The sequence below is a fragment of the Mesoplodon bidens genome, assembly GCF_964165515.1.
Source record: "Mesoplodon bidens genome assembly, chromosome: 6".
NCBI classification, from domain to species: domain Eukaryota; kingdom Metazoa; phylum Chordata; class Mammalia; order Artiodactyla; family Ziphiidae; genus Mesoplodon; species Mesoplodon bidens.
In genome coordinates, this window is record NC_138162.1 from 24,270,298 (window position 1) to 24,295,812 (window position 25,515).

A 25,515-nucleotide genomic window follows, 5' to 3' on the forward strand; every position below is an offset into this window, starting at 1 on the left:
TCAAAAGCAATACCTAGTCCGTAGAAAGAGCAATCACCCACTAGGTAGGTAATACTGTTTAATCTGGGATTACGTAGTATTTCCTGAAAGTCAGAATAGCTAAGCACCGCCTTCTGGTGTAATGCATCAGATTAGCCCTCTGGTTTCTGGAGCCCTTTGATATCATTGCCTGGGAGAAGGAATTATTGCCTAAGTGGCTAATGATAACTGGAATTCCAAAAAACAGTTCGGTTCAGGCACTTGATGTGGACTTTTGGAGAAAATGTAGAATACATAGAAAATGTTGAAAGACTATAATTTGCTGTTTCTGACTTGGGATTAAGAATGGTAACCACTGTAGCTGGATCTCTGGAGACAGCAGCCCAAGGTGTGGCTGTGGCTGGAGCAGAACAGAATCCAGGCTCCTTCACCCAAAATGTCCCTGTGTGTTGGACTCTTACTCTTCCCAAGGATCATAGCTGAGCTGGGAAGACCCAATGAAAGGCCACAAAAAATAATCAAGGTCCTATACAGCAAACCTATTGAAGCTTTTCTGTAAACCTATTGAAGCTTTTCTGTTTGAACAAACTAAGTCTGATGATGAAGTGAGAATCAAGTATCTTAGGATGTTCAAACTAGAACATGTGGAAGCTTTGTTGAGGTCCTTTTTATAGAGGGGTGGTAAATGTATAGAGCTTTTATTCTAAGATGTGGTATGGCCTGAAGATAGAAATAGCTTGCTGAGGGTTAGGGTTCCCACTGTGGGTCACTAATAAACTGAGGTAAAGGAAGGATGTTGAGGAGCACATTGCTAACTTTTACCATTTGACATTATAAAGAAAATCTAAATCTGCTTCCTTGGCAGAATCCTTTGGTATCTGTTACCAGTAGTCATTGGTGCCACTTTCAGAGACCAAGCACCCAGCACTGGACTGGATGAATCATGTGATTTCTTACGTTCTTCCCAAGATCTGGCAGGAATCTGGATCAGTTCCAGGACTTCAATAGGATGGGGGTTCAATCTACTCCAGGATGATTAGGTCCAGGGTCCTCAGGTTATCTAGATCCCTTTTTCAGTATAAGTTAGAATCCCAGAGCCGGCATTCTACGTGTTCAGCAGGCTGGCTGGCAACCAGCAAGCATGATGGGTAATGTCTGCCCTTAGGTTGACCCTAGGTCATTAGTGTCCCCCCACCACCCTGACCCCAGCAGGCTGAACCCTATTCTACATCCACACCTTTACCCAGGCAGTAGACTCTGGAAACTAGTAGATTTGTGACTCATAAAAGTTACAGGGAGGTGCCATGGTCAAGTACTTGACCCTTAGGTCAAGTATGGGAATCTGTTGTCTCCAGTCTAAAAATTAACTTTGTAAAACTTTGTATTTATGGCATGTCTAAATTGGCCTGCATATCATTCTTTATTCACTTGCTCAGGTAATTTGGGGATAATGTATGACCTTATTCTTGCCACTACCCACTCTTATACCAACTGTCACATTACCTCCTTACCCCGCCCAGGGCGTGTAGCTAGCATCGTTCTCTGTTGGTGGCTACAGAGAGCAGAAGCTGCCTGCAGATCTCATGCTGCTTCTCACCACCTCCCTCCTCCCTGGCAGGAGCCCATTGCTATGCAGACTACCAAACCATGGGCTACAGCCTAGGCCTCTGCCAGTTGAGCTCCCAGGACTGTAGTAGCACTACCAGGAGACCCCCTGAGACTCCAGGTCCCAGGAAATGGGCATTTGGGCAGAGCTGCAGACCTACTAGGAGACTCCAGAGCCAAGAGTGCGGCTGTATTCCAGGCAGTACCCTAACATTTGTAAAGCTCAGTAACCTTAAATGATAGAGTATGACAGAGCTTTTACAGCTGTTTCTGGAGTGAATAATATGCATGTCATATTTTGTTTTAAAATAGCCATTGCCTCCAAAAGAGACATTATTTCCATTTGTTTAGGGCTTTTAAAAGCTTCTTTTCCTCTAGTAACAAATAGGTTGACTCTGGTTTCTTCTGCCCTGCTGATAGTTACCAAAAATACAGGAAGATACTCCTAAAAGGAATAGTTTCTGAAAGCTGTATAGGACCACTTGGGCCCTGAGTAGAAGCTAGAACAGTTCAAAGAGCAATGTTCTTGTGGCATATCCCCCATCTCGCTGGCCAGGTGATTCTGGTGCTGGTACAGCACAGCCTTCAAACTCAAAAAGCTTCATCCCATGGCTGAGATAGCTCTTGTTAAAGGAGCCAGGTTTGATTTGCCAGGTTTTCCATCCTGGAAGGAGGCCTTTGTTGGAATCGTCTCTGAAGACTAAAGGACAAGGAAGCAGCAGCCTATTTATGGCAGAAAGCAAAACAGTATGTTTTGATAACATAAACTAGGACAAGGAGATTGCAGTTGTCAACAGCCAAAAATTGTAGAAGGGGGATAGAAGAGTATCCTGGAAAAAACATTTCTTAAAAAGCATGCAACTTAAAGAGGCATTTATCTAGAACATGTCATCTCTTTAAGGGTATCAGAACTCAACATTTTGTTGTAATTTGTTCAAATTTGTTCAGTAAGTTGGAGGGATGGGTTGTCACATGGTTCTATTTATTGTTTTCAAGGGTTTGTTTTTCTCTAGGAGGAGTCGGATTTCATTGATTTTCAGAGATTGAGACTTGTTCAGACCCAGCCTTAGTTAAGGCAGAACTATCAACTACATTCTCTTCTCAGAAATCTACACAGATCTCCAGCAGCCTGAGTCATAATCTCAGGTTGACTCTTGCTCATCTGGCTTCCACTGGTGTCTTCCTTTCCACTTCCTCTCTTTCCTTCCCTTGAGTCTTCTCTCAACCTGGTCCTCCCTGACTGCTTACTGTTATATCCTCTAGTTCTCTGGATTGTTGTTGAGCATTTGCTCTGTTGTGTGGTGTGTTAGACCTTGGTCTTGTTTTGTGAGCTCCACAGTATTGTATTCTCCTTTTTCATGATACAATTGTTTACTAACTCCATGTTCTCCTCCCTGTCAGTGTAAGCAAGTCTGAGCCTGGAACCAAAGATGACCGTAGAAAAACAGTAATATTAATGAATTCCTGTAGCTTTCCTTTTTCCAGGTTGCTTCATTTGTGTTCTCTTCCTTTAATTTAGGTATGTGGGCAGAGACTATTCTGCTGCTCAGGAATTAATGGAAGATGAGATGAAGGAGTATTACAGTAAGAACTCTAAGGTCACACCAGTCCAGACTGTGCAGATTGGCCAGTTGGTGGCTGTAAATGCTGAGGAGGATGCTTGGTTACGGGCACAGGTCACCTCAACAGAAGAGAACAAAATAAAGGCAAGCATTATGAAGACAAACACATTATTTTTCAGATGAAAATGTTGCTTCTAATATTGTGTCCCCTCTAACTATATTTAGTTTTCCCCAGAAGTTGAAAAGATAGTACCTGTAAAAGATTATCTCTGTCAACTTTTAAGTCAGTGGTAGTTATATTATCTTAGAGTTTTAGTTTAAAAAAAAGAAAAAAAACTCTTCTCCATTGTAGTACCATAACCCATGATGTAAGCAGGAAAAAAACCTCTATTCCTATCCCCCAAGGTTATATAATGAATACTGATCAGAGCTCTGTGGTCTTCTTATCAAGGTCAATACTTTGGAGTGAGGGAAACCATACTGATTAGAGGAGATGGCATTCTTCTCTCCCTTCTTGCACAGCCAGCTGAGGAGAATCCCAGATAAGACTTGGGCCATGCCCCAAGTCTTGCCCTCTTGGTCATCTTGGAAAGGTCAGAGGGCTCGTTCACCAGTCTCTTCCATCAGAGGCTCTAATACTTCCAGACTTGACCACGTTCGTGGTGATCATCCTCTGCCCCATTGCCTCTTCTTTCCCTCAGCTCAGAGACCCAGAATCAGAACTCACTCACGAAGGCACGGTTTTGTCTAAATTTTGCAAGCAGGGTTAGCACATCTCTGAATCCTTAGCACTGCAGGAGGTGGGAAGTCCAGGTGAACAGGACCCCAGTCAGTGTGGCCCCATCACTGCTTTGTGCTCAGTGAGAAACCTGAATGGCCTCTAGTCGATAGGAGATAACTGCCCCAGACATTCCTAGCTAAACTTCAGTCTACTTGCTGACCGTTTCCCTGCCCTTAGGAAGTCCAACACAACTTAAGCTATTTGAAGGCACAGGGATTGCTTATGAAGAGAAGAACCATACAAACCCTGGTGACATGTTAACAGTGCATCAGTGTTTATAATAAATGCTACAAATACTCCACAAGGATATCTCCCAGTCTGAGATCTATAAGGCAAAAATCACTTGGGCCTTCCTCTTCCTTCCTTACCTCTACTTTGGGAGTTTAAGCTCTGGAGTCAGTTAGACCTGAGTTTGAGTCCCAACTCTGCCACTTCTAGCTGTGTGGCCTTGGGAAAGTTATTTAACTTCTCTGATTCCTTACCTATAAAATCAGACACTATCATTATGCTAGTATCTGCCTATTAAACTTTTCATTCATTTTTCCCACTGTCCTAGGGCAGGAGACAAGACTGACAAGTCCTTGTTCTCAAGAAACTTATATGCTAGTAAAAGAAGACAGGTAATGAACAAGTATACAATAAATAAACAGGACAATTTAATAGCAGTGAAGGAAATAACCAGGGTGCTATGATAGAAAATAATTTTGAAAGAAGGGATAAGCAGGGAGATGTGATCTGGTTTATTTGCTTCAAAGATTGTTCCAGTGCCTGTGTGGGGCATGGATTGTAGTAGTGTAGAGAAGGAAAGTAAGACTGGTTAGTTGGCTATTGCAGTAGCCAGCAACTTGTAACCTGAATTAGGGTAGAAACAGTGGAGACAGAGGTAATGGGACATATTCAGGATGTATTTGGAGGTAGAACTGACAGGACACTAATTCATTGGATGTGGAAGAGAAGAAAGGAGAAGATTCAGGAAGGCTACTGTGTTTGGGACTTGAGCAACCTGGTGGATATTGGTGCCATTTATTGAAATTGGGAAATCAGGGAAAATAACCAATATATAGGAGAATCAAGAATTTTGTAGGACCTGTTAGGTTTGAGAAAAGCTATCGGATTTCACCTGGACAAGCCTGGAGCTCAGAGAGAAGTCAGGACTGGAGATGTAGCAGCAGGGTGGGAGGCATCAGCTTGTAGGTGCTACTTGAAGCCATGGGACTGGGTCAGATCTCCTTGAGGAAGAATCACCCATAGAGCAGAGAAGGGGACCCAGAACTAGGCTCTGAAACACTTCAGCATTTAGATGGTGGGTGTGAGAGGAGCAAAGCAGACTGTCAGAATGGCCAAAGAAGGAGGAAAACCAAGAAGGCAGCGTCACGGAAGCCAGAACAGGAAAGTACCTCATAAAGGAGGAAGCAACCGGCTGTGTCATTGCTTCTGAGAGCTGTGAGCTGGTGTGAGGAATAAATATAGCAGCTTGGTGTGTTGTACGGTGGTAAGCTCTTAAGGCAGCAGTAGTTGTGGCAGTCCTGGCCTGATCTTGTTCCCCATATCCCATGAACCAGACAGAGATGAATTTTACCCTTTATTAGGAGAAACCCCAGCTACTTGGAAAGTCTGGTTTCTCTTGAATTTTACTGTGCCTGACAGCAAGAACAGATTCCATTCTTGCTTTCCACAGAGCTTGCTGAATATGAGAAACAGGAACATGCGGTCACCCCCTCAGGTTGGTGCCAGTTTGGCCTGGCGCAAACCCACATCCCAGGGGTGTTTTCTGGTTATTACTCAGGTGGTGCTGTGAGACCTGCGGCCACTTGAGGGAGCCAGAGAGCCAGGAATGAACTGGGGCCCGGTGCCAGGATTACGAGCCTGCTTGTGCTGCTCTCAGGGCCAAAGGACACAGGACAGAGGGTGGTGAGAGTCCAGCTGGACAGTCCATGGGCAGATGTTTTATGAGCCGCAGCTGACATACAAATGCATGGTATCGTGATTCAAAAGAAGAAAGAAAAGAAAACAAGCTCCAGACATTACAGAAACCCTTCGAAGATTTTTGAGCAGTATATAGTGTCTTAGTGCTAGGAGTACATTCTAAATTGCCCAGGAATCATGATTGCCCAGGAATCATGATTTCACATACTTTGTCCTATTCACAGACATGTTGTCTCCATTTTAGGCCTAGGAAGAGCAGAATCCAAATTGTGGGTGTTGATAGCTATTAAAGGACACAAAAAGCTGCGTGAATCCTGAGGCCTTTGGGAAGGAAAAGCAGGTGCTAATTAGGGGTTGGAGAAGTGGCTGGCTGTAGTGTGGGGACCCTGTCAGGGATCAAGGCCTCGGCAGGCACTGAGTCAAGATATGGACTCTAAGAGATGATCCTTTCCAACATGGGATATACAGGCCCCACAGACACGGCTATCAGGTGGTCAGGGAAAGGCATTAGTCATCTCTATTCTTTTCTTCCCTAGATTCTCTGATGGGGAGAATTTTTGTTTTGTATACTTACTGTCAGAATCTCGGTGCTCAGAAGCTGTGGACTTTATTTTATTGCAGAAAGTAAAACTCTGTATTACCTGGTATTTCTTTGCCATGCCTTTGCCCTGCGTTTTTGTGATTTGTTCTGTATTTGTAATAACCATCTGCTTTAATTAGAGAAGCGTACTAAGTTTTCAACACCTTCCCTCTGATTCCTAGTTATCATTCTAAACCACAGCTTAATGTCTCTAGATTTTATTTTTCTCCAAAAAGAAAAAGCCGTTGGTTATATAGTCCTTTTCAACTGAAGGTTTTATTAATACACTAAAAATAATATCCAGGCTCTCCATGATGTGATGGAGAGGAAGTGATGGTGGTGAGGAAGTGCCATGCAAGTTTCCGTAAACACAGAGCGCTGTCCAGCAGACTTGGGACCTTTTCCTGAATTGGATGAAGGCCTAACCCAGCTTCACAGCCCCCCAAAAACCCAGAATTACCTGCCTTTACAGTGTAGAATTCCATGTTATCCAGCTGTGACATCATTGTTGTCATTGACAGAAAGCATTTCGGTCCCTGGAAGCATAACAGCTGAGAGCAAGCCGTCACAAGTGCTGCTCTGGGGATTTAGAATCTGATAAGTACCACCAGTGTGATGCCTCCTCTAGAAATAAATAAGGATCTGCCTAAGGAAGCAGATCCTTAGTGAGGTTGTATAAATCAAGAAAGAATAAGGTGATGTAGGCATTATGACAGCAAGGAAAGGGTGGGGACAGTCAGGGCTGGCAGACCAGGTACGTGTGCTGCTGAGAAACTGACAACAGAAGGCTTTGGAGTTCAGCACTCTTCCCTCTTCTCCCCTTTGGCAAAGGCGCAGCAGAGGAGTGCGGCCTGGAAGTCAGGAGCCCTGGCACCCCTGGTCCCATTCCCAGCATTCCTCTTCCGGGCTAAGTCAGGGGCACCTCCCCTGGCATTTTCCAGGCAGTGGTGCCACTTCACATGCCGATTATGGGGTAAAATGAAGCCAGTTCAATGCATCAAGTGATTTTTTTTTAAGAAATGAGGATAAAGAATTTTATTTGAACCTAAACGTTGTTGTTTCTGTTATCATTAGGTATGCTATGTTGACTATGGTTTTAGTGAAAGTGTTGAAAAGAGCAAAGCATACAAATTGAACCCGAAGTTCTGTTCACTGTCATTCCAAGCTACAAAGTGTAAGCTCGCAGGTAAAAGGAACTTTTTTTAAAGTGCTCTCCACTTTGACAAACGTATAGACACCAAGCAGGGAAAGTTGGGGCCGGGGAGGGGATGAACTGGGAGATCGGGATTGACATATATACACTAATATGTATAAAATAGATAACTAATAAGAACCTGCTGTATAAAAAATAAATAAATAAATAATTTTTTTTAAAGTAAAAAAATAAAAGCGCTCTCCGCTTTGATACGTATTACCATTGTACTTTGGGGTGGTTAAATCCTATAACATATTAAGTATCTCAGGGTGTTAAAACGTGTTATTTCTTGAAAGATATAAATAAATTCATGTTTAATATTCTCTTTGTAAGATTTGATCATTATAAAAATGTTATAATGTTTTAATATATTTTTGTTACATTATATATAACATATAGCACATTTAACTTTATTATTAAAAAGCCTGTTGGACATCTGAGAGGGTTTGGTTGCTGTTGCCCTAACTGCCCTAGTAACAGCTGTTCGAGGCCCTGTATCGTGGGATACAGGATCAGTGTAAATCATGTTGTTCGACCTGTTGTAAAGTGACTCCCAGGTTCGTTCCCACTGAGATGGACTCTGTGGGTGCTGCTTGTTAGCAAGGAACACTCCCTCGTGCACCCAAGCACGAGTTCAGCTGTGGATCATGTGCGGTCTCTGGCACTGTCACGTATCACTGTTCTTTTCTTTCCTCCTCAAGGAAGCGTAGAGAAATGCACATGTGTGAGAGTGACATGTAGGGATGACCTGAAAGTATGGGGGCACACGTTAACGATGAGGAAAGACATTGGAATATGTATGCCTCATGCAGGAGACCCAGAGCTATATTCAGAAAACGATCAGAATTGTTTTCATGAAAATTAGACCCGTGAAGAAATGCCTCCTTCCCAGCAGGGATGTCTTTATGTCAGAGGAACTGGGTTTGGCTCTCTCTGTGAGATAAATCTCGAGTAATTTAAAAATACTGTTACAAACCTGTGGGAGTTAGTTTTGAAAAGAACATATCAAGAACATAGGAAAAGATTTAGGATGCTGAAATGAAAGGTTTGATAAAAGCTATAGAGGTGTGTGTCTGGAGAACAGAATATGAACAAGAGAAAGGTAGGTCAGAAGGAGTCTGTGAACTTTTGCTTACGGATTTAAAGGGGAAAAATATAGAAATAGACATTGTAGTACCATTGGGGAAATGATGTCCTAGTTTAATTAGTTTAATAGATTAACTTAGAGTTGTCATATTATGATATATGAAATTACAATTTTCCAAGAATTTAAAGAATAATTAGACTGCAATAAAATTCACCTAATACCCACATTACATTAAACAGTATTTTACCTTTCTTTCATAAATCTGAAAGTTCTTTGGTATCCTCAGGGCCTCATTACTTAAAAAGAAAGAATGAAAGGGAGGGGGGAAGGTTGTCTAAATTTTCAATAAGTGCATGTTCATGCAAGAAATAATTGTGCATATTTAATTAGAGAATGAAAAAACCAAGGGTATCTTTTTAGGAAGAGTGTTACAAATACACGACTGGCAGACATAATTGTCTGACAACTTCCTTATGTGTTAGTCTTTTTGTTTTAAATATGTGTTTGTAAGTAAAGTGAAGGCTGTTTCTCGTAAGGTAGAAATTCAGATTGATCGTCAACTTTTCTTCTTGTTTTAAGATTGCCTGCCTTTGTGTAATCATTCAAAAGGGCATTCATGTTATAATAAATATTTTTAAACCTAAGGGTGGATACTATAAAGAAGATTTTATAACAAAGCTTCCCTATAAAATTTAAGAATTTTGTAGTAGATTCATAATTGTAATAAGTAGCCAAAACAAACACAATCTCTGCATCTTAAAATGATTCTTCTAATTAAGTAGAAACTTAAATATTCAATATTTTTCAGGGTTGGAAGTTCTAAGTGATGATCCTGATTTAGTGAAGGTGGTTGAATCTTTAACTTGTGGAAAGATCTTTGCAGTGGAAATACTTGAAAAAGCTGGTATTCCACTGGTTGTTCTGTACGATACCTCAGGAGAAGATGACATCAACATCAATGCCACCTGCTTAAAGGCCATATGTGACAAGTCACTAGAGGTTCACCTTCAGGTACCACTGTGACCACTGTTGTCTCTTCACGAGTATCACAGGAAAGAAATTCACCAGAAAAGAATGTTGTACATTTTAGGCTAACACTAGATAGAGACAGATTACGTATGTATTGGGAAAAAAAAGGAAGGAAGGGAGCTAAAAGGAGGGGAAATGCCAAAATATAAATAGTAATTATTAAGAATTGGATTTTTGTTTTATTTTCCAGTTTCTACAATGAGCATATATTAATTTTATATGAAATTATTTTGCAAAGATAATAAGGGAGGATAATTCAAATGAAGGGAAAATTAGATCAGTGAAGATGCTTATTAAATTGCTAGCTTTAACATTTTTTAAATGTGAAGAACATAGATGTCTGTAGGAAAGGACACCTTTAAATAAATTACAGAGCAGCCACTTGAAAGAATAGGATAAGATGTTAAAAATGATCATTTTTAAGACTTCATAGCAACATTGGGAAAATACTTGTTTTAATAAGTAGAACAATAGTGAATTGCCTTTATATTATGATTTGACTAAAAATGGCTAAAATTAAACCTTTACTGTGATTATAATTTTTAAAAGTTACTAAAAATTCCTGTGGCCCATGGACATGGATTAGAAAGTAAACTGATAATGGGATTGATTTTGTGAGAGTTTTTTATTTTTATTTCTGTTAATGCTGCAAAAATATGTTTTATATAATAATTCTTTTTCTAAATTAATGGGGAGAAGATAAACCAGAGTTAAAGCAGAGCTAAAAATACTCGTAGCCTTTTAGACAGTAGAAAGTGGTAATAATATAATGTATGCAAAATGTCTACTCTGTGCCTGACACAAATGATACCAGATATTCCTTTTGGAAAGAGTGGTATGCAAACTAGTTTTTCACATTTACGTTATGAATTTCATTCTATCTGTCCTCCAGCTTGCTTAGAAGATTGAAAAGCGCAGAAACTTTCAATGAGCTATTTAGGTAGATCCCCTTAGGTAGGTAAGAGCTGCACTCTGTTCTCACATCCTCGGTGTGTCCTCTGTTTCAGGTCGATGCCATATACACAAATGTCAGAGTGACTAATATTTGCTCCGACGGCACGCTCTACTGCCAGGTGCCTTGTAAGGGTTTGAACAAGCTCAACGACCTTCTGCGTAAGATAGAGGAATACTTTCATTGTAAGGTATGGCCAAGCAGCATCCACCTCTAAGATGAGTCCTAACATTGCAAACAAGAGGAGTCACTAAATTGTACATGTGTAGTACGTTTTTTATATTTTAAGGTAGACTCTCTAAAATAGAGGGTAAGAGCCCCAGACTTCAGAATTTAAAACAAAAACAAAAATCCCCACTAGTTTCTGCATGGTAAAATGAGGATAATAATAGTGAGTACCCACAGGATTGTTATGAGGACTAGTCACAAGGCTGCTTATTATCAGCACAGGGCCTGGCACGTAGAAAGTGTGCAACAACTGGTAGATTTGTCATTCACAAGGTGCAGTTGATGAGCCTGCAGTGCAGCTGCCTATGACTGCCTGCTTGAGCAGCTGGCTCCTCTGCCTGGGCAAAGACGGAACCATGGAATTTAGAAGGAGAATAAAACTTCCAAGGCATCACTCCCCAACCTCTTTATGGTCCCTGAGAGAACCTGCGCCTTGGAAAATGTGGTTCTGCAGTTTACATTTATTAGTAATCTCTTTTCCCTTTAATCCTAGTATTATTTTCTGAATCAGGATCTGCAGAGGTTTTGTTTTAAGGTCCTAAAGGGATTTCCTTACCTCCATTTGGACATTATAGTTGTAATCCACAATATGCTGTGGTTTCCAAGCGACTAAACTCTGATGCCACTTTATCTCTGACCCCCTCACCTGGAAGTGAACCCTTGCCTCTGACCTACAGAGCACCCTGAGTGCCTCATGACACTTGTATGCAGCATTGTTTTAGCTGTTTGGGTATTTGTTTGCTTTACTAGAGTATAGGCTTCCTGAGGGCAGAGACTGAGCCTCACCAGCTTCTGGTAAGTACCTAATTCATTTAGGTACTGTAGTAAGTTATCTAGTGTCTTACATAAAATAGGTATTCCAAAATATTTGCTGAAGTGGATTAAACTTGTATTTAGACTACAGCCTAGAATCGAGACGTTAGATCTATAGCTTTACCTCTTTCTCTGTTACAGATGTCTTAGCTTGTATCTCAAGGTCATTACTTAAGTTTGATTTGCTGATCTATCCTAGAGAAATCTGAGACATCCAGAGGGTGACTCTAGTTACTCATTTGCATGCATGTGCTTATAATCTATAATGGTGAAAAGCACTCTTGATAGTTCTTAGTGCCCTGGAAACTCAAGTGGAAGGAGACATTGCCTTTGGGGAGAGTAGCAACATTCACCCTGAAGGAAATAGGCAATGGCAGGTCCCCCATTTCAAGCTACAGCAGAGGAGGAGGATGAAAACATTGAACAACATTGAACTGGCACTGATACCCATATTTGTGTTGATAACGTTTCTTTTGTTTAGGATTAAAATCTTATCTTTGGATACTGAATGTTAAAAGATGAAAAGAGGAGGCCTTACGAACAGCTAGCCTAACTGCTTCCCTTTCATCCAGGCTGTTCATTTTATCGGATTCATCTTCCCTCTTTGTGTTTAACTGATGGTGCCTGAGCCTAGATGAATTGTACTGACCTCCATGCTAACATTTTTAGACATTTTAGCAAGGCTGATTTATGAGCCATGTTCAAGGAAGGAGGGTAGATGGCTGCCACCAACATATGAGAAACAAGGCAGAAGCCCTACAACCCCTGTACATGTGCTGCGTCCACTGCAGCACACACCTCGCCGAAAGTCTGATCACATATGGGTGAAGCAGTTTGCCTGTGACACAGTGGTGTTTTTCTCATGGTGTAGCAACGTGCTCTTTGCTGAGAGTAATAAGTGTCATGTGTTTCTGTTTTGCAGCACATGACCTCTGAGTTCTTCGTTTCATTACCCTTCTGTGGGAAAATCTGCCTCTTCCATTCCAAAGGAAAATGGTTACGAGTAGAGGTAAAATTAGTCACTTGACCTTTTTTAAACTTAAGATGAAATATTTCAGACATATAAATGAGGTTTTTTAAAAATGGAGTAAGCATCCATATACTCATCACCAGTTTAAGAAATAAAACATGATACATAAAACCAGTACAGTTGATGCTCCCTGTCTGCAGCCCTTTCTTTTACTCCCACCCCTGGGGGAGCTACCAGCTGAATTTGGTGTTTCTCCTTCCTATTCACTGCTTTAGACTTTTACTATATTTGTGTCTATACACACATACTTTTACTATCTGTATATTTCAATATAGAGATATTTAAAATGTAGAAGTGAATAGTATATATAATATTTATAGTAAAAACATGAATAAAGTATAACTAAATGAATGAATGTCTTAAAAATTTACACAAACTGTAAGATGTATTGATTCTTCTATAACATGCTTTTTCATTCATTATGTTTGTGATGTAATCTGTTTTCCCTGCTATATGCTGTAACAGTGTATGAATACGCCAACATTATCACTCCATTCTTCTGACAATGGATATTTAGAGTGTGTCAAATTTTTTGCTATAAACAGCACTACCATGAACCTTCCTGTGCATATCTCCCAGGATACATATGTAGGAGTGGAATTTCTGGGCATAAGGAATGCCTAATTGCTCTCCAGGGTCACCCCTCCCTGGAGGGGTGGCCCTTTGAGCATTCTGGCTTCTTGGGGGCATCTCATGTCCTCCCTCACCCCTGCCCAGGATGGCTTGGGTTTCAGTGTTCACATATTCCTCTATTTCCAGGGCCTAATAATTGTTATATTTTCTTACAAGCTCAGTTATGAATTTGCAAGGAGGTTTGTTATATTTTGTCATAAATCTCTGTATGTTTTTCAAAGGTAGGTTTTGGATTTTTGTGGTTTCTTTCTTTTCTTCGTCTTCTTCTTTTTTTTTTTTTTTTGATATCTATTTTGCCCAGTTAGTAAAATTGCAAATCTGGGCTTGATTTTTTTTTTTTTTCCCACAGTGGTGCTTAACCTAGGTGCAAAGACCTCTGCTTACAGGGAGCGCCTGGACCCCTCCCCCACAATTGTATGCAAATTATGTGTGTGTGTGTGTGTGTGTGTGTGTATTATGTATTTTGGAGGGAAAGTATTCATAATTTTCTTAAGATTCTCAAAGAAACCAATCCTAAGTAAGAATCATTGCTTTATTGAGTTTTATTACTGCATAGCAACATTGTGATAACTTAATTGTACTGATTTTCCCTTTATTTAAGTAAATCTTGGTCATGGCCACTTTAATGAAGCATCAGTTTTGAAATAATTATTGTCAATGTGAATGTGTGTCAGAAAGTTGAGATCTGGAGTCATATGACTAAGATTTGGGTGCTTAGCTATAAACTTCAAAACATGATTTGTTAAAAAGAACGCGACATTATCTGAATTTTAAAGCTCTGTGCTGTTTAGTGTATAATATATAAATGCACAAATACTTAATTTTTTAACCTTTTATTCTGAAGTAATTTCAGACTTTTAGAAAGTTGCAAAAATATTTTAAGGAGTTCCCATATGCCCTTTACCCACCATCTCCAATTGTTAATGTCTTACATAACGATTATCAAAATCAGGAAATTAACATTGGTACAATATTATTAACTAATCTGCAGAACATACTGACATTTCCCAGATTGTCCTCCATATGTCCTTTTTCTGGTCCAGGATCCCAAGATGTATTTGGTTGTCATGTCTTCTTAGTTTCCTCCAACCTGGAAGTTGCTCAGTCTTTGTTGTTTGTAGCCTCTTGAAGAGTAGCAGTGTTTTGTAGAGTGTCTCTCAACTTGAGTTTCTCCGTGTGTGGAATCAGGCTATGCCTTTTTGGCAAAAATACCTTCTCAGTGTATGCTCAAATACTTTAGATAAATATCTAGTATTATTTTTATTACTATCAAGTTGTGTATTATCTACTTTTGAGGTAGCAAAAGTGTTCATTCTCTTAGTGATGCATAGAAAGTTAAGGAAAGAAAGATGATTAATGAAAAGCAGATCCTGTGTTTAAGTGATTTATTTGCTCTTGACTTGTAACTTGTCTAAACTGTAGTGCCTATACATTCTGAACTTATTCTGTACATCCAACCAACTTTATTCAGTGCAGTGGCCATTACTCTCCCTATTTCCCTGTAGAAGTGGTCTGCATTCACTCTGCACCATCTTCCAGTCAGTCCTCAGTCACTGCCACGTGACTTCTGCCCACACTCCATCACAGAACCTGTTCTTGTGAACAGCATCTTAATTGTGCAGTTGAATTAGTATCTTCCAGGTCTTGTCATACCAGACCTCTTTGCTGCATCGAACAGTGTTGAAACTTGAAATTCTCTTCTCACTAGGCTACCATGTTATCAAATCCTAATTTTCCTCATGATAGTCTAATAATTCTTTCTCTCATTTTTCACCCAAACCTCCTTCCACCCCCACTTCTGAAATGTCAGTGTCCCAAAGTCCTGTCCAGGCTCATCACTCTTCTCGGCCTCTGCATCCTTCTAGGTAATCCTATCTCATAGTTTCAGGTACCATTTTGGCCTTAATGACTCCCAAATTTGTTTTCCAGTCCTTGATGGGCTGCAGATTTGAGCAAAAAGCCAGCCTAATTGTCCATCTCACAAACTCTTTTAAGTTCTACATGTATGAAACCAAAATTATCTTTCCCCATCCTTACCTTTCTCCCTTATCTCTATTTTAGTGGTACCTCCATTCATGCAGCCATTCAGGCTGTTTCTTAAGAGTTATCTTTGACTCCTACCTTTTCCTCAGCCCCAAGTGCAACTAATCACCAAACACTGATGATTTTACAACTTGGTTAATTCTTGCATGGAACACTGCAGTACCACACCAACTGGTTCCTCTGCCTTCACTCCTGTCTTCCTCTAGTCGAGCTCCGTATCACTAGGAGTAGCAACCCAAAATGCAAATAATTATACATCCAACTTATGACGAGACTTACTGTTTCCATGACACTAAGTGCTTTTTTAAACATGACTGATCTCATTTCATGTTCACAAAACCCTGTTATCCCCATTTTTACTGATGAGGAAAGTCATCCAGCTAAAAAGTGGGAGAGCTGAGGTTTAAAACCAAATCTATCTGATCCCAAAGCCCTCACCAGCAATTTTATAAAGCTGACCATCTCATTCTTCTACTTAAGGCTTGACATTGGCTTCTCATCTACAGGGTAAAGTCTTAGTTCTTGAAGGCATGATATCTGGTTCTCTTAGACCTTGCCTTTGCCTGTCTCCCAGCCTCACCTCTTGCCTCGCCCGGCCTCTCATTTTATGCTCTAACGTAACCAAAATGCTTGTAGGCCCCACACGTAAGAAGTATGTGTGTGCCTTTGCCCATCCTCTCCCCTCTATTTGAAATGTCCAGATTCGCCCCTAACTGGACTCTTTACTCCCATTCATCATTTAAGGTGCAGCTCTGAAAGGACATAAATTTGTGAAATTTATGAAATTTCAGTTTGTGAAAAAGGAAATAAAAATGCCCAATAAATATGATTATTTCTTAAAGTAACAAATCTGTGTAAACAAATTTACACAACTTAAATTATCCAGCCAAAGTGATTTGATAGATAAGTCACAATGGATCTATATGATAAACTTAAATAACATTAAAATGACATAGAAGACAAACAACATGAAATATTTTTATGAGACACTGAGTGGAAAGCAGTCAACTATGAAATAGTATCTACAAATATTTTGTAATTCTTGTAAATCAGTTCTTTTGTGAATCATGGGTAAAAGACTAGAAGGGTAATTGTAACCTATAGTAGATTACGAGTGATTTTTATATCATTAAGTATCTAAATTTTCTACAATGAAGGCATTTTACTAAAATAAGAAGAAAAAAAAGTAAATTTTTAAAGAAAAGTACCAATTCTAGGCATTCCCTCCTCCTGAAAGCTTGCCCTAACACCTGCTTCCTGCTGGGTCAGGTACCCACCCTCTGTGTTCTCACTGTACCCCAAGCGCAACTTCATTATTGCCTTTACTACATTATAGTATGGTTATGTATTTGTGTCGTCTCTCATGGCACTAGGAGCTCTTTGGGAAGGGGAAGTATATCTTTGCAGCCTAGTTATGCCTGGATATAACAAGCATTCAACAGATACCATCCATACCAATATATATGTTCAGTATGTATGTTTGAATAAACAAATACTTTTTAAAATATTCCTCCCTGGGACTGTTTGTGTTTATCATGTCTTAAGAGATTTAAAAATTTATGCTATTATATTAATCAAGCATTCTCTCAGGCAGTAGAAAAAGGCTTCACTTCTGGCGAATCTGACTTCCAAGACGAAAGTGGCCCAGTTCTCAACAGTCATCATACCGAAGGCACCACCATGCTTAGGTAGCAGTTAGTGCAGTTGTAGGCATGAGATCTCAGCCCAGATAACCACCCCCGTGGGGCTATATTTGGCCACTGTAAATATTTAACAATGGCAAGTGTCACAATGGCATTTTAGGGGCATATTAGGGGAGATTGTGGCATTTAAAGGTGCATCCAGAATCTTACATTGTGTTGTTGCCATTTGGCTACAAGTAGGTAATTATTGCTTTGATTCAGTGTGTAACTTACCCATTTTTTTTAATTTTTTTTTTTTTTTTTTTTTTTTTGCGTTATGCGGGCCTCTCACTGTTGTGGCCTCTCCCCTTGCGGAGCGCAGGCTCCGGACGCACAGGCTCAGCGGCCATGGCTCACGGGCCCAGCCGCTCTGCGGCACGTGGGATCTTCCCGGACCGGGGCACGAACCCGCGTCCCCTGCATCGGCAGGCGGACTCTCAACCACTGCGCCACCAGGGAAGCCCTCATTTTTTTAAAAACATCTTTATTGGAGTATAATTGCTTTACAATGGTGTGTTAGTTCCTGCTTTATAACAAAGTGAATCAGTTATACATATACATATATCCCCATATCTCCTCCCTCTTGAATCTCCCTCCCTCCCACCCTCCCTATCCCACCCCACTAGGTGGTCACAAGGCACCGAGCTGATCTCCCTATGCTATGCGGCTGCTTCCCACTAGCTATCTATTTTACGTCTGGTAGTGTATATATGTCCATGCCACTCTCTCACTTTGTCCCAGCTTACCCTTCCCCCTCCCCGTGTCCTCAAGTCCATTCTCTATGTCTGTGTCTTTATTCCCGTCCTGCCCCTAGGTTCTTCATGCCCATGTTTTGTGTTTTTTTTTTTTTTAGATTCCATATATATGTGTTAGCATACAGTGTTTGTTTTTCTCTTTCTGACTTACTTCACTCTGTATGACAGACTCTAGGTCCATCCACCTCACTACAAATAACTCAATTTCGTTTCTTTTTTATGGATGAGTAATATTCCATTGTATATATGTACCACATCTTATTTATCCATTCATCTGTTGATGGACACTTAGGTTGCTTCCACGTCCTGGCTATTGTAAATAGTGCTGCAGTGAACATTGTGGTTCGTGTCTCTTTTTGAATTATGGTTTTCTCAGGGTATATGCCCAATAGTGGGATTGCTGGGTCATATGGTAATTCTATTTTTAGTTCTTTAAGGAACCTCCATACTGTTCTCCATAGTGGCTGTATCAATTTACATTCCCACCAACAGTGCAAGAGGGTTCCCTTTTCTCCACACCCTCTCCAGCATTTATTGTTTGTAGATTTTTTGATGATGGCCATTCTGACCAGTGTGAGACGATATCTCATTGTAGTTTTGATTTGCATTTCTCTAATGATTAATGATGTTCCCATTTTTGACAAATGACACAAAGTATCATTGGGCTATAAAATACCAAAATGTGTCATGTTTTAAAAATACATAGTATTGGGACTTCCCTGGTGGTGCAGTGGTTAAGAATCCACCTACCAATGCAGGGGACACGGGTTCAAGCCCTGGTCTAGGAAGATCCCACATGCTGCAGAGCGTCTAAGCCTGTGCACCACAACTACTGAGCCTGGGCTCTAGAGCCTGCAAGCCACAACTACTGAGCCCGCACACCTAGAACCCATGCTCCGCAACAAGAGAAGCCACTGCAATGAGATGCCTGTGCACCGTAACGAAGAGTAGCCCCCACTCACCGCAACTAGAGAAAGCCCACGTGCAGCAACGAAGACCCAATGTAGCCAAAAATTAATTAATTAATTTAAAAAAAGACCAAGTTTAACTCTAAAAAAAAAATACATAGTGTTTACCTACTACAAGTAAAATTCTGTCTCTGAATTCTCTCTATTATTTCCTCATTGCTAAGACACAGTATTTTTTTTTTTCCTCACATCCTAATATTTTGGAGAACAGACTGTATCTTACGATCAGCAGTATATAATAATGTATCAAATTGTTTTACAATCAGTAGTATCCTAGAATTGAAAACATAGTAATTATTACTATATTTATGAATTAACAGCAAGATGTTGAAATCAATTCTACTATAATAGAATATCTGTTTGGTAAATAAGTACATTTTAAAATAAGAGAAAATTTAATCAGCACTGATAGTTTTTGTTGCTTTTTATATGCATTTTAGAGCTGTACAAAATGTAATTGCGCAGAAGCATTTTGGCCTTTTGGATATGCTAATAAATCAGCCAACACTTGTCTCATTGCAGATCACGAATGTTCACAGCAGCCGGGCTCTTGATGTTCAATTCCTGGACTCTGGCACTGTGACGTCTGTGAAAGTGTCCGAGCTCAGAGAAATTCCCCCTCGGTTTCTCCAAGAAATGATTGCAGTACCACCTCAGGTACTATGTGTTACAAGCCTAGGAGATTGGCTGAAAGGGATTTGGATGTGTTCATAATCACATTGTGAGATGCTCTCTCAGTTTTTGATGATGATTGAGTTTAACAAAATTGGAAATGATCCAGATGGTGGCTCACTGGTTTTCAGATGTAAAATTTTGCTTAGACAAGAAGACCAGTCAGACTTACAGAATATTGTTTGATAAATGTTTGTTTTCAAGCATGTTGAGTCATCGGGCTATGTTGTCCAGTTAGAGGTTCCACTTTAATAATTAGATGCCAGTGCTGGCTTCTACACAGTTTCAGGATATTATATGTAAATATTTACTTCCAGGGTTCTTAATTTAATTAGGTAACCATTCTCTTTGGATATATGTTTATATTTAACCTTCTCATAGATTTTAGTGAAAAGATTAACTTCAGTCCATCCTTCCTCTCTTGATAAAAATGCAAGATGATAATAAGTTTGAATTATTTTGAATTAATTAAAATTATTAATAACTATTTCCTACTTAGGAGAAGTAGAGTTTGTACAGAAATCCATCATGCTTTGAAAATAAAATTGTTCAATATTCTATAATTTCAAGGGGCCCCTTGACCTATATTTACCAGAAGATGTCTTATGTATCAAAACTCAGTGAATAGGGCTTCCCTGGTGGCGCAGTGGTTGAGAGTCCGCCTGCCGATGCAGGGGACACGGGTTTGTGCCCCGGTCCGGGAAGATCCCACATGCCGCGGAGCGGCTGGGCCCGTGAGCCATGGCCACTGAGCCTGCGCGTCAGGAGCCTGTGCTCCGCAACGGGAGAGGCCACAACAGTGAGAGGCCCGCGTAACCGCAAAAAAAAAAAACAACACCAAAAACAAAAAACAAACAAACAAAAAAACAAAAAAAACCCTCAGTGAATAAAAAGTACTTGACCATAATTAGCATGGCTTTTATAATTTCTCTCACTGCAGTCACTGTTGCCTTTCCTAAAATGACTATTACAGAGAAGCTGTTTAACTTGAGTTCAAGCCAATTTTCAGAATCACATTTTTTCTTATTGCTGCTCAGCATAATATTGAAAATTGTTAGACCTTTAAGTGCTGCTTTCACTTGATAGCACCTCTGGCCTCTGTACCCCTTGTTAGAACATCCATCTAGGGCCAGCCTTACCTAGAAAAGGTTTCCAGGGCTGGAGGAGATGGGTGATCCGTCCCACTGCTTCTGACTGTCTGAAAGTTACACAGGTGTACTTTCTTGGTAAAAGCCACTATAATTTTTTCTATTACTCTTATCTGGATTTTTTATTTGATAGATGTGAAGTTGGGGGAACCTTTAAAACCAGCTAGGGCAAGCCTCTGGCTAACAACATCTCCCCAAGAGGTTCAGAGTAGCAAACTGATGGCCTGTTGGCCAAGGCTGACCCATGAATATTGGGTCTGGGCCCTTGGCTCGTATAGTGTTTTAAAATGTGAATTAGTTGTCTGCTTCTAGCTCCTCTTGACAAACTAGAAAACATGACTCTATTGAGCAGTCCCCTTTATGGGACAGTGCTCTGTGGGAGCTTGGGAAGTGATGTTCTCCTCTGCAGGGCTTGTGCTCTCCAGTGCACAGGCCCCAGCTGGCCCGCCTCACTCCCTCTTTGCCCACCTGGCACCTGCACTAGTAGAGTCTGCTGTCTTTGCTCTAAGTGACCTCCTCCCCACCCAGAAAGGTGCCTCATGCAGGGGGTACAGTGGGAGACTTGGAGCCCCCAAGGATGAAGGAAGGGTGTAGGACAGGGAGGTTGGGGCTCAGAGAGGAAAGAAGAAATCTAGGAATCCTGGAAGTAAGTTTCATCTCCTGCATAAAATTGCCTCCATCAATTCAAAGGCTTCCATGAGACTGGAGGGAGTCCCTGGGGTTACCTTTTCCTCCCTGATGTAGCCATTCTGCAGAAGCTTGTGCAGTGATGGTGGGAGGTAAAAAGCATCAGGGAAAATGAGGCTTTTAGGTGTCACTGGGTTTTAGTTTTTCTTTCCCTCCTTAATTCTCATTACAACCTCCTTCAAAAGGTAAGTACAGGGCTTCCCTGGTGGCGCAGTGGTTGGGAGTCTGCCTGCCGATGCAGGGGACGCGGGTTCGTGCCCCGGTCCGGGAGGATCCCACGTGCCGCGGAGCGGCTGGGCCCGTGAGCCATGGCCGCTGGGCCTGCGTGTCCGGAGCCTGTGCTCCGCAGCGGGAGAGGCCACAACGGCGAGAGGCCCGTGTATGCAAAAAAAAAAAAAAAAAAAAAAAAGGTAAGTACAAATGCCTGGGGTACTCAGGAAATGCTTCATTCAGCCAGAAGCCTCCACAGAGATTTTTACAACAGGAGTCAGATTTCATCCAAATGACACTTCATTTTTTTTTTAGTTGAGCATAAAGGGAAGACCTAGATATAAGTCCCAATCTTGTCTTCACGAGTTTGTGATCTTACACAGGTTAGTATCTCTGAGTCTGTTTCACCGTCTGTAAAATGAGATCACAACACTGGCCTGCCATGCAGAAGTATTGTAGGGTGAGAAGTATGTGAAGTACCTGGTATAACCCTGGCTCATGATAGAAGTAAAGACAATGGTAGTAATATAAATAGATCAGGAACATAGCAGATGCTCCAGCCCAAGAACGGTGATTGTCATTATTAGCTATTGCTGTTGCTTGCTCTCTATCTTGGCAACATTTGACTTGTAGGAAAATAATATTGACACTACTCATAAGTACCTATTTTAAGATGGTGTGTCCTTTTTTCCATTGTGTTTTCTTTTCAGGCTATAAAGTGCTGTTTAGCAGATCTTCCACAGTCTATTGGCATGTGGACACCAGATGCTGTGCTTTGGCTAAGAGATTCTGTTTTGAATTGCTCAGACTGTAGCATTAAGGTTAGTTATCTTATTGGTCTTGATAAAAGGGGGCTGTTAGCCAGAAGGACTCACTTTTTTTTTTTCCACTTGTTTTTGTGAAAGAATTTTATCTTACTGTAAACTGAAGCTTTCACCTCCGACACACTTTTATAGTCAGGAGGTTGGTTACCTGTGTAGCTATAAGATATTTGATGGTTTAATTTTTATTTAAGAATTTATCCTATATCTCCAGTGTTATTTTTAAACCCTTTATATAATTATTTGATTATTAATAATGTAGCAGATAGTTCTGCGCTCCTATTTTGCTCCATGATAAGGAATTAAGTCTGCAACAGAGGACCAAGTATCTCTTGATAAATGTTTCTAAAGACCATTTAAATAAGTCCGGTATTTCTTTCTTTTATCCCTAAAGTCAAATGGATTATAAACAAATATTTGCTTGTAATCTTGGTTTTTGTCTCTTCCTAAAACTTATTTAAACTGCTTTATTTCTTTCACTAGCGTGTTTCTTTTTCACACTCTTGCATCTTCATGTCAAAAACACTGCTCATATTTCCAAGAATAGAAATGTAAGGTAATATTTCTCTATTTTAACTGATGTAAATAGTGTTATCATTTTATATAAGCATTTAACAATGTTAACACTGAAATGTCCTTGAGAAATATCTTCATGAAGACCTCTCACTTATTCTAGCCCACACTGATTTTCCTATCTTCATTCTCCTCTAGGGTTTATCATGTGCCATCACACAGTTTTATACCATTTTATATTCTTCAATTGCCACATGAATATTGTTTTCTCAGCTACATTTTCAGCTCTTAAAGCCAGGGTATTGGGTAGTCAATAAAAATCTTTTTAATGGTTGATTTTTGAAACGGTGTTTCTGTACCATAAATATCAAAATGAATTAGCAGTCAGTACTTCATTAGCCCTCCAAAGAATGAATTTAAATAGACTCCTCTTGCTAGGAGGAAAGCTTTTAAAGTAAATTACTTTAGAAGGATTGCCTTGCTGGTGTCTCCTTGTCTTCATGCCTGTGTTCCTGCCTTTCATTTCTAGCCCAATTTGGTAAAAGATAGATGTGGCTAGAAGTGTCTCATTTTTGTTATTCCTAAGATAAACCAGAGGAGCTGATGAGAAGAATTAACAGTCACCCAGCCCTTTGGGACACACAGTCCAGTTATCAACGTGTGGTGCTCCCATACAGACATTCACCCCTCTGACAGAAAAAGGTAGTCAGGTAATCAGAGGTCTCCTGGGCAAAAGGTGCAAAATGGTGACTGTAATTTTGGCCTATTCAGTGGAGCTTTCTTCCTCTTTTTCTCCCAAGGTCCCTCTCCTCTCATGCAACTGGGGGAAAGGGAGAGGGGTGAGAGCAGATATTAGGACCAAACAAGGACTTTGGACCAAAGATCCCAAAGGGTATGGTGAAGGTCAAAGCTTTTTCTTTCCCTTCCCTGTCTGAGGGCACACCAGCATTAAGCAGAATTCTTATAGGACATTTTGCCATTTTTATTATTTTTTATTGTTGAAGTTGGATGATGAGCACATGGGGATTCATTGGGTTACTCTTTCTTCTTTGAGTGTTTTAACATGTCATTAATATTAAAAAATTAATCATGATATATAGAATCACTTCCTCTCAGTGATAATGACCTCTAGCCAGTCATAGATATTCTCAGTTTTTAGAGGTTAGTGAGTTTTCCATAAGCTTGCCGCTGGTTTCTAGACTACTTGGACCTACGAGCTTATTCATTGCTACAGCTGTGATAGATAATTCATCTGACCTCAAATAAAATGATTTTAGCAAGTTGGGTTCTTTGCAAAATACTGTTTTATAATATTTAAAGTTAATATTATAACCACCTCAGAATTCAGCGTGAACTTGGATTGCTTTAAGTTGGTTTTGTGTGTTTTCCAAAGGTTACAAAAGTGGATGAAACCAGAGGGATTGCACATATTTATTTATTTACCCCCAAGAACTTCCCCGATCCTCACCGCAGTATCAATCGCCAGATTACAAACGCAGACTTGTGGAAGCATCAGAAGGATGTGTTTCTGAGTGCCGTATCCAGTGGAGCTGGCTCCCCCAACAGCAAAAGTGCGAACACCCACATTTTGGGCAACACTGGAGAGAATTTCAGAAAGAGCCTCTCGGATATCCTCAAAAAGTCATCGGTAGACCATACCAGCTCTTTCTCCATGGAGGAACTGCCACCTCCTGTCCACTTGTCCAAGCCAGGGGAACACATGGATGTGTACGTGCCAGTGGCCTGTCACCCGGGCTACTTTGTCATCCAGCCATGGCAAGAGATACATAAGCTGGAAGTTCTGATGGAAGAGATGATTCTTTATTACAGTGTGTCTGAGGAGCGCCATGTGGCAGTGGAGAAACACCAAGTGTATGCTGCAAAAGTGGAAAATAAGTAGGTGCTTGGACAGACAGAGCCTTTTATTCTCCTCCTAAGAAAAATGTGTAGAATGATACCAAGAGTCCTTAATCCCTGCAGGGGGACTTGGAACTGCACAAATGGGAATTTTGAATGTGAAATGAGACCAATGAATTGTGCAATTTTCTAATATAATATATAATATATATTTAATTATATAATTTCATATAATATATAATTTCATACCTACTTTTTTCACTTAACATAATTCTGTGAACACTTTTCCATGTGATGAGATTTCTTCATAAACATTTTAATAGCTAAATATTCCATCATATAGAGAAATCATAATTTACTTATCATTTTCTTCTGTAGGTTTTTTTTCTCCCAGATTTTTCACTGTTACAAATAATGTTGAACTTAAATCTTTGTTCAGCTCTCTGATTATGTATTTATGAGATAGACTCCTAGAAGAGAAATCACTTCTTTAAAGATTACAGGATTTTTGATATATGCAGTCAGTTGCTTTCTAGAGAGCTTGTGCCACCCTTTATAAGGTGCAACAGTGCCTATTTCACTGCTCTTTGGCCTTTGGACAGTGAGAATCATAATTCCTTACATTTGTTTTAGCACTTTCAGTCTGTGTTCTCACGTTTGCACATTTGGATCCACACTCTCCTCTCCTGAAGCCCCCAGGATGTGCTGGTTCCAACCCAAGGAAGCCCAAGCTCCTCAAGCTATACGCTCACTCCAGGA

General features: G+C 40.3%; 1 protein-coding gene across 2 annotated transcripts in view; it reads left to right on the forward strand.

Moving 5' to 3' along the window:
* TDRD7 (tudor domain containing 7) overlaps nt 1–25,515 on the forward strand; it is a 101,401-nt gene that overhangs the window by 69,710 nt on the left and 6,176 nt on the right. For both annotated transcript variants that reach the window (XM_081238421.1, XM_081238422.1), the window contains 8 exons: nt 3,104–3,290; nt 7,508–7,619; nt 9,524–9,726; nt 10,752–10,886; nt 12,660–12,746; nt 19,371–19,505; nt 22,276–22,386; nt 24,293–24,795. In XM_081238421.1, coding sequence (XP_081094547.1) covers nt 3,104–3,290; nt 7,508–7,619; nt 9,524–9,726; nt 10,752–10,886; nt 12,660–12,746; nt 19,371–19,505; nt 22,276–22,386; nt 24,293–24,795 — 1,473 coding nt within the window. The remainder of the gene's footprint in view (nt 1–3,103; nt 3,291–7,507; nt 7,620–9,523; nt 9,727–10,751; nt 10,887–12,659; nt 12,747–19,370; nt 19,506–22,275; nt 22,387–24,292; nt 24,796–25,515) is intronic.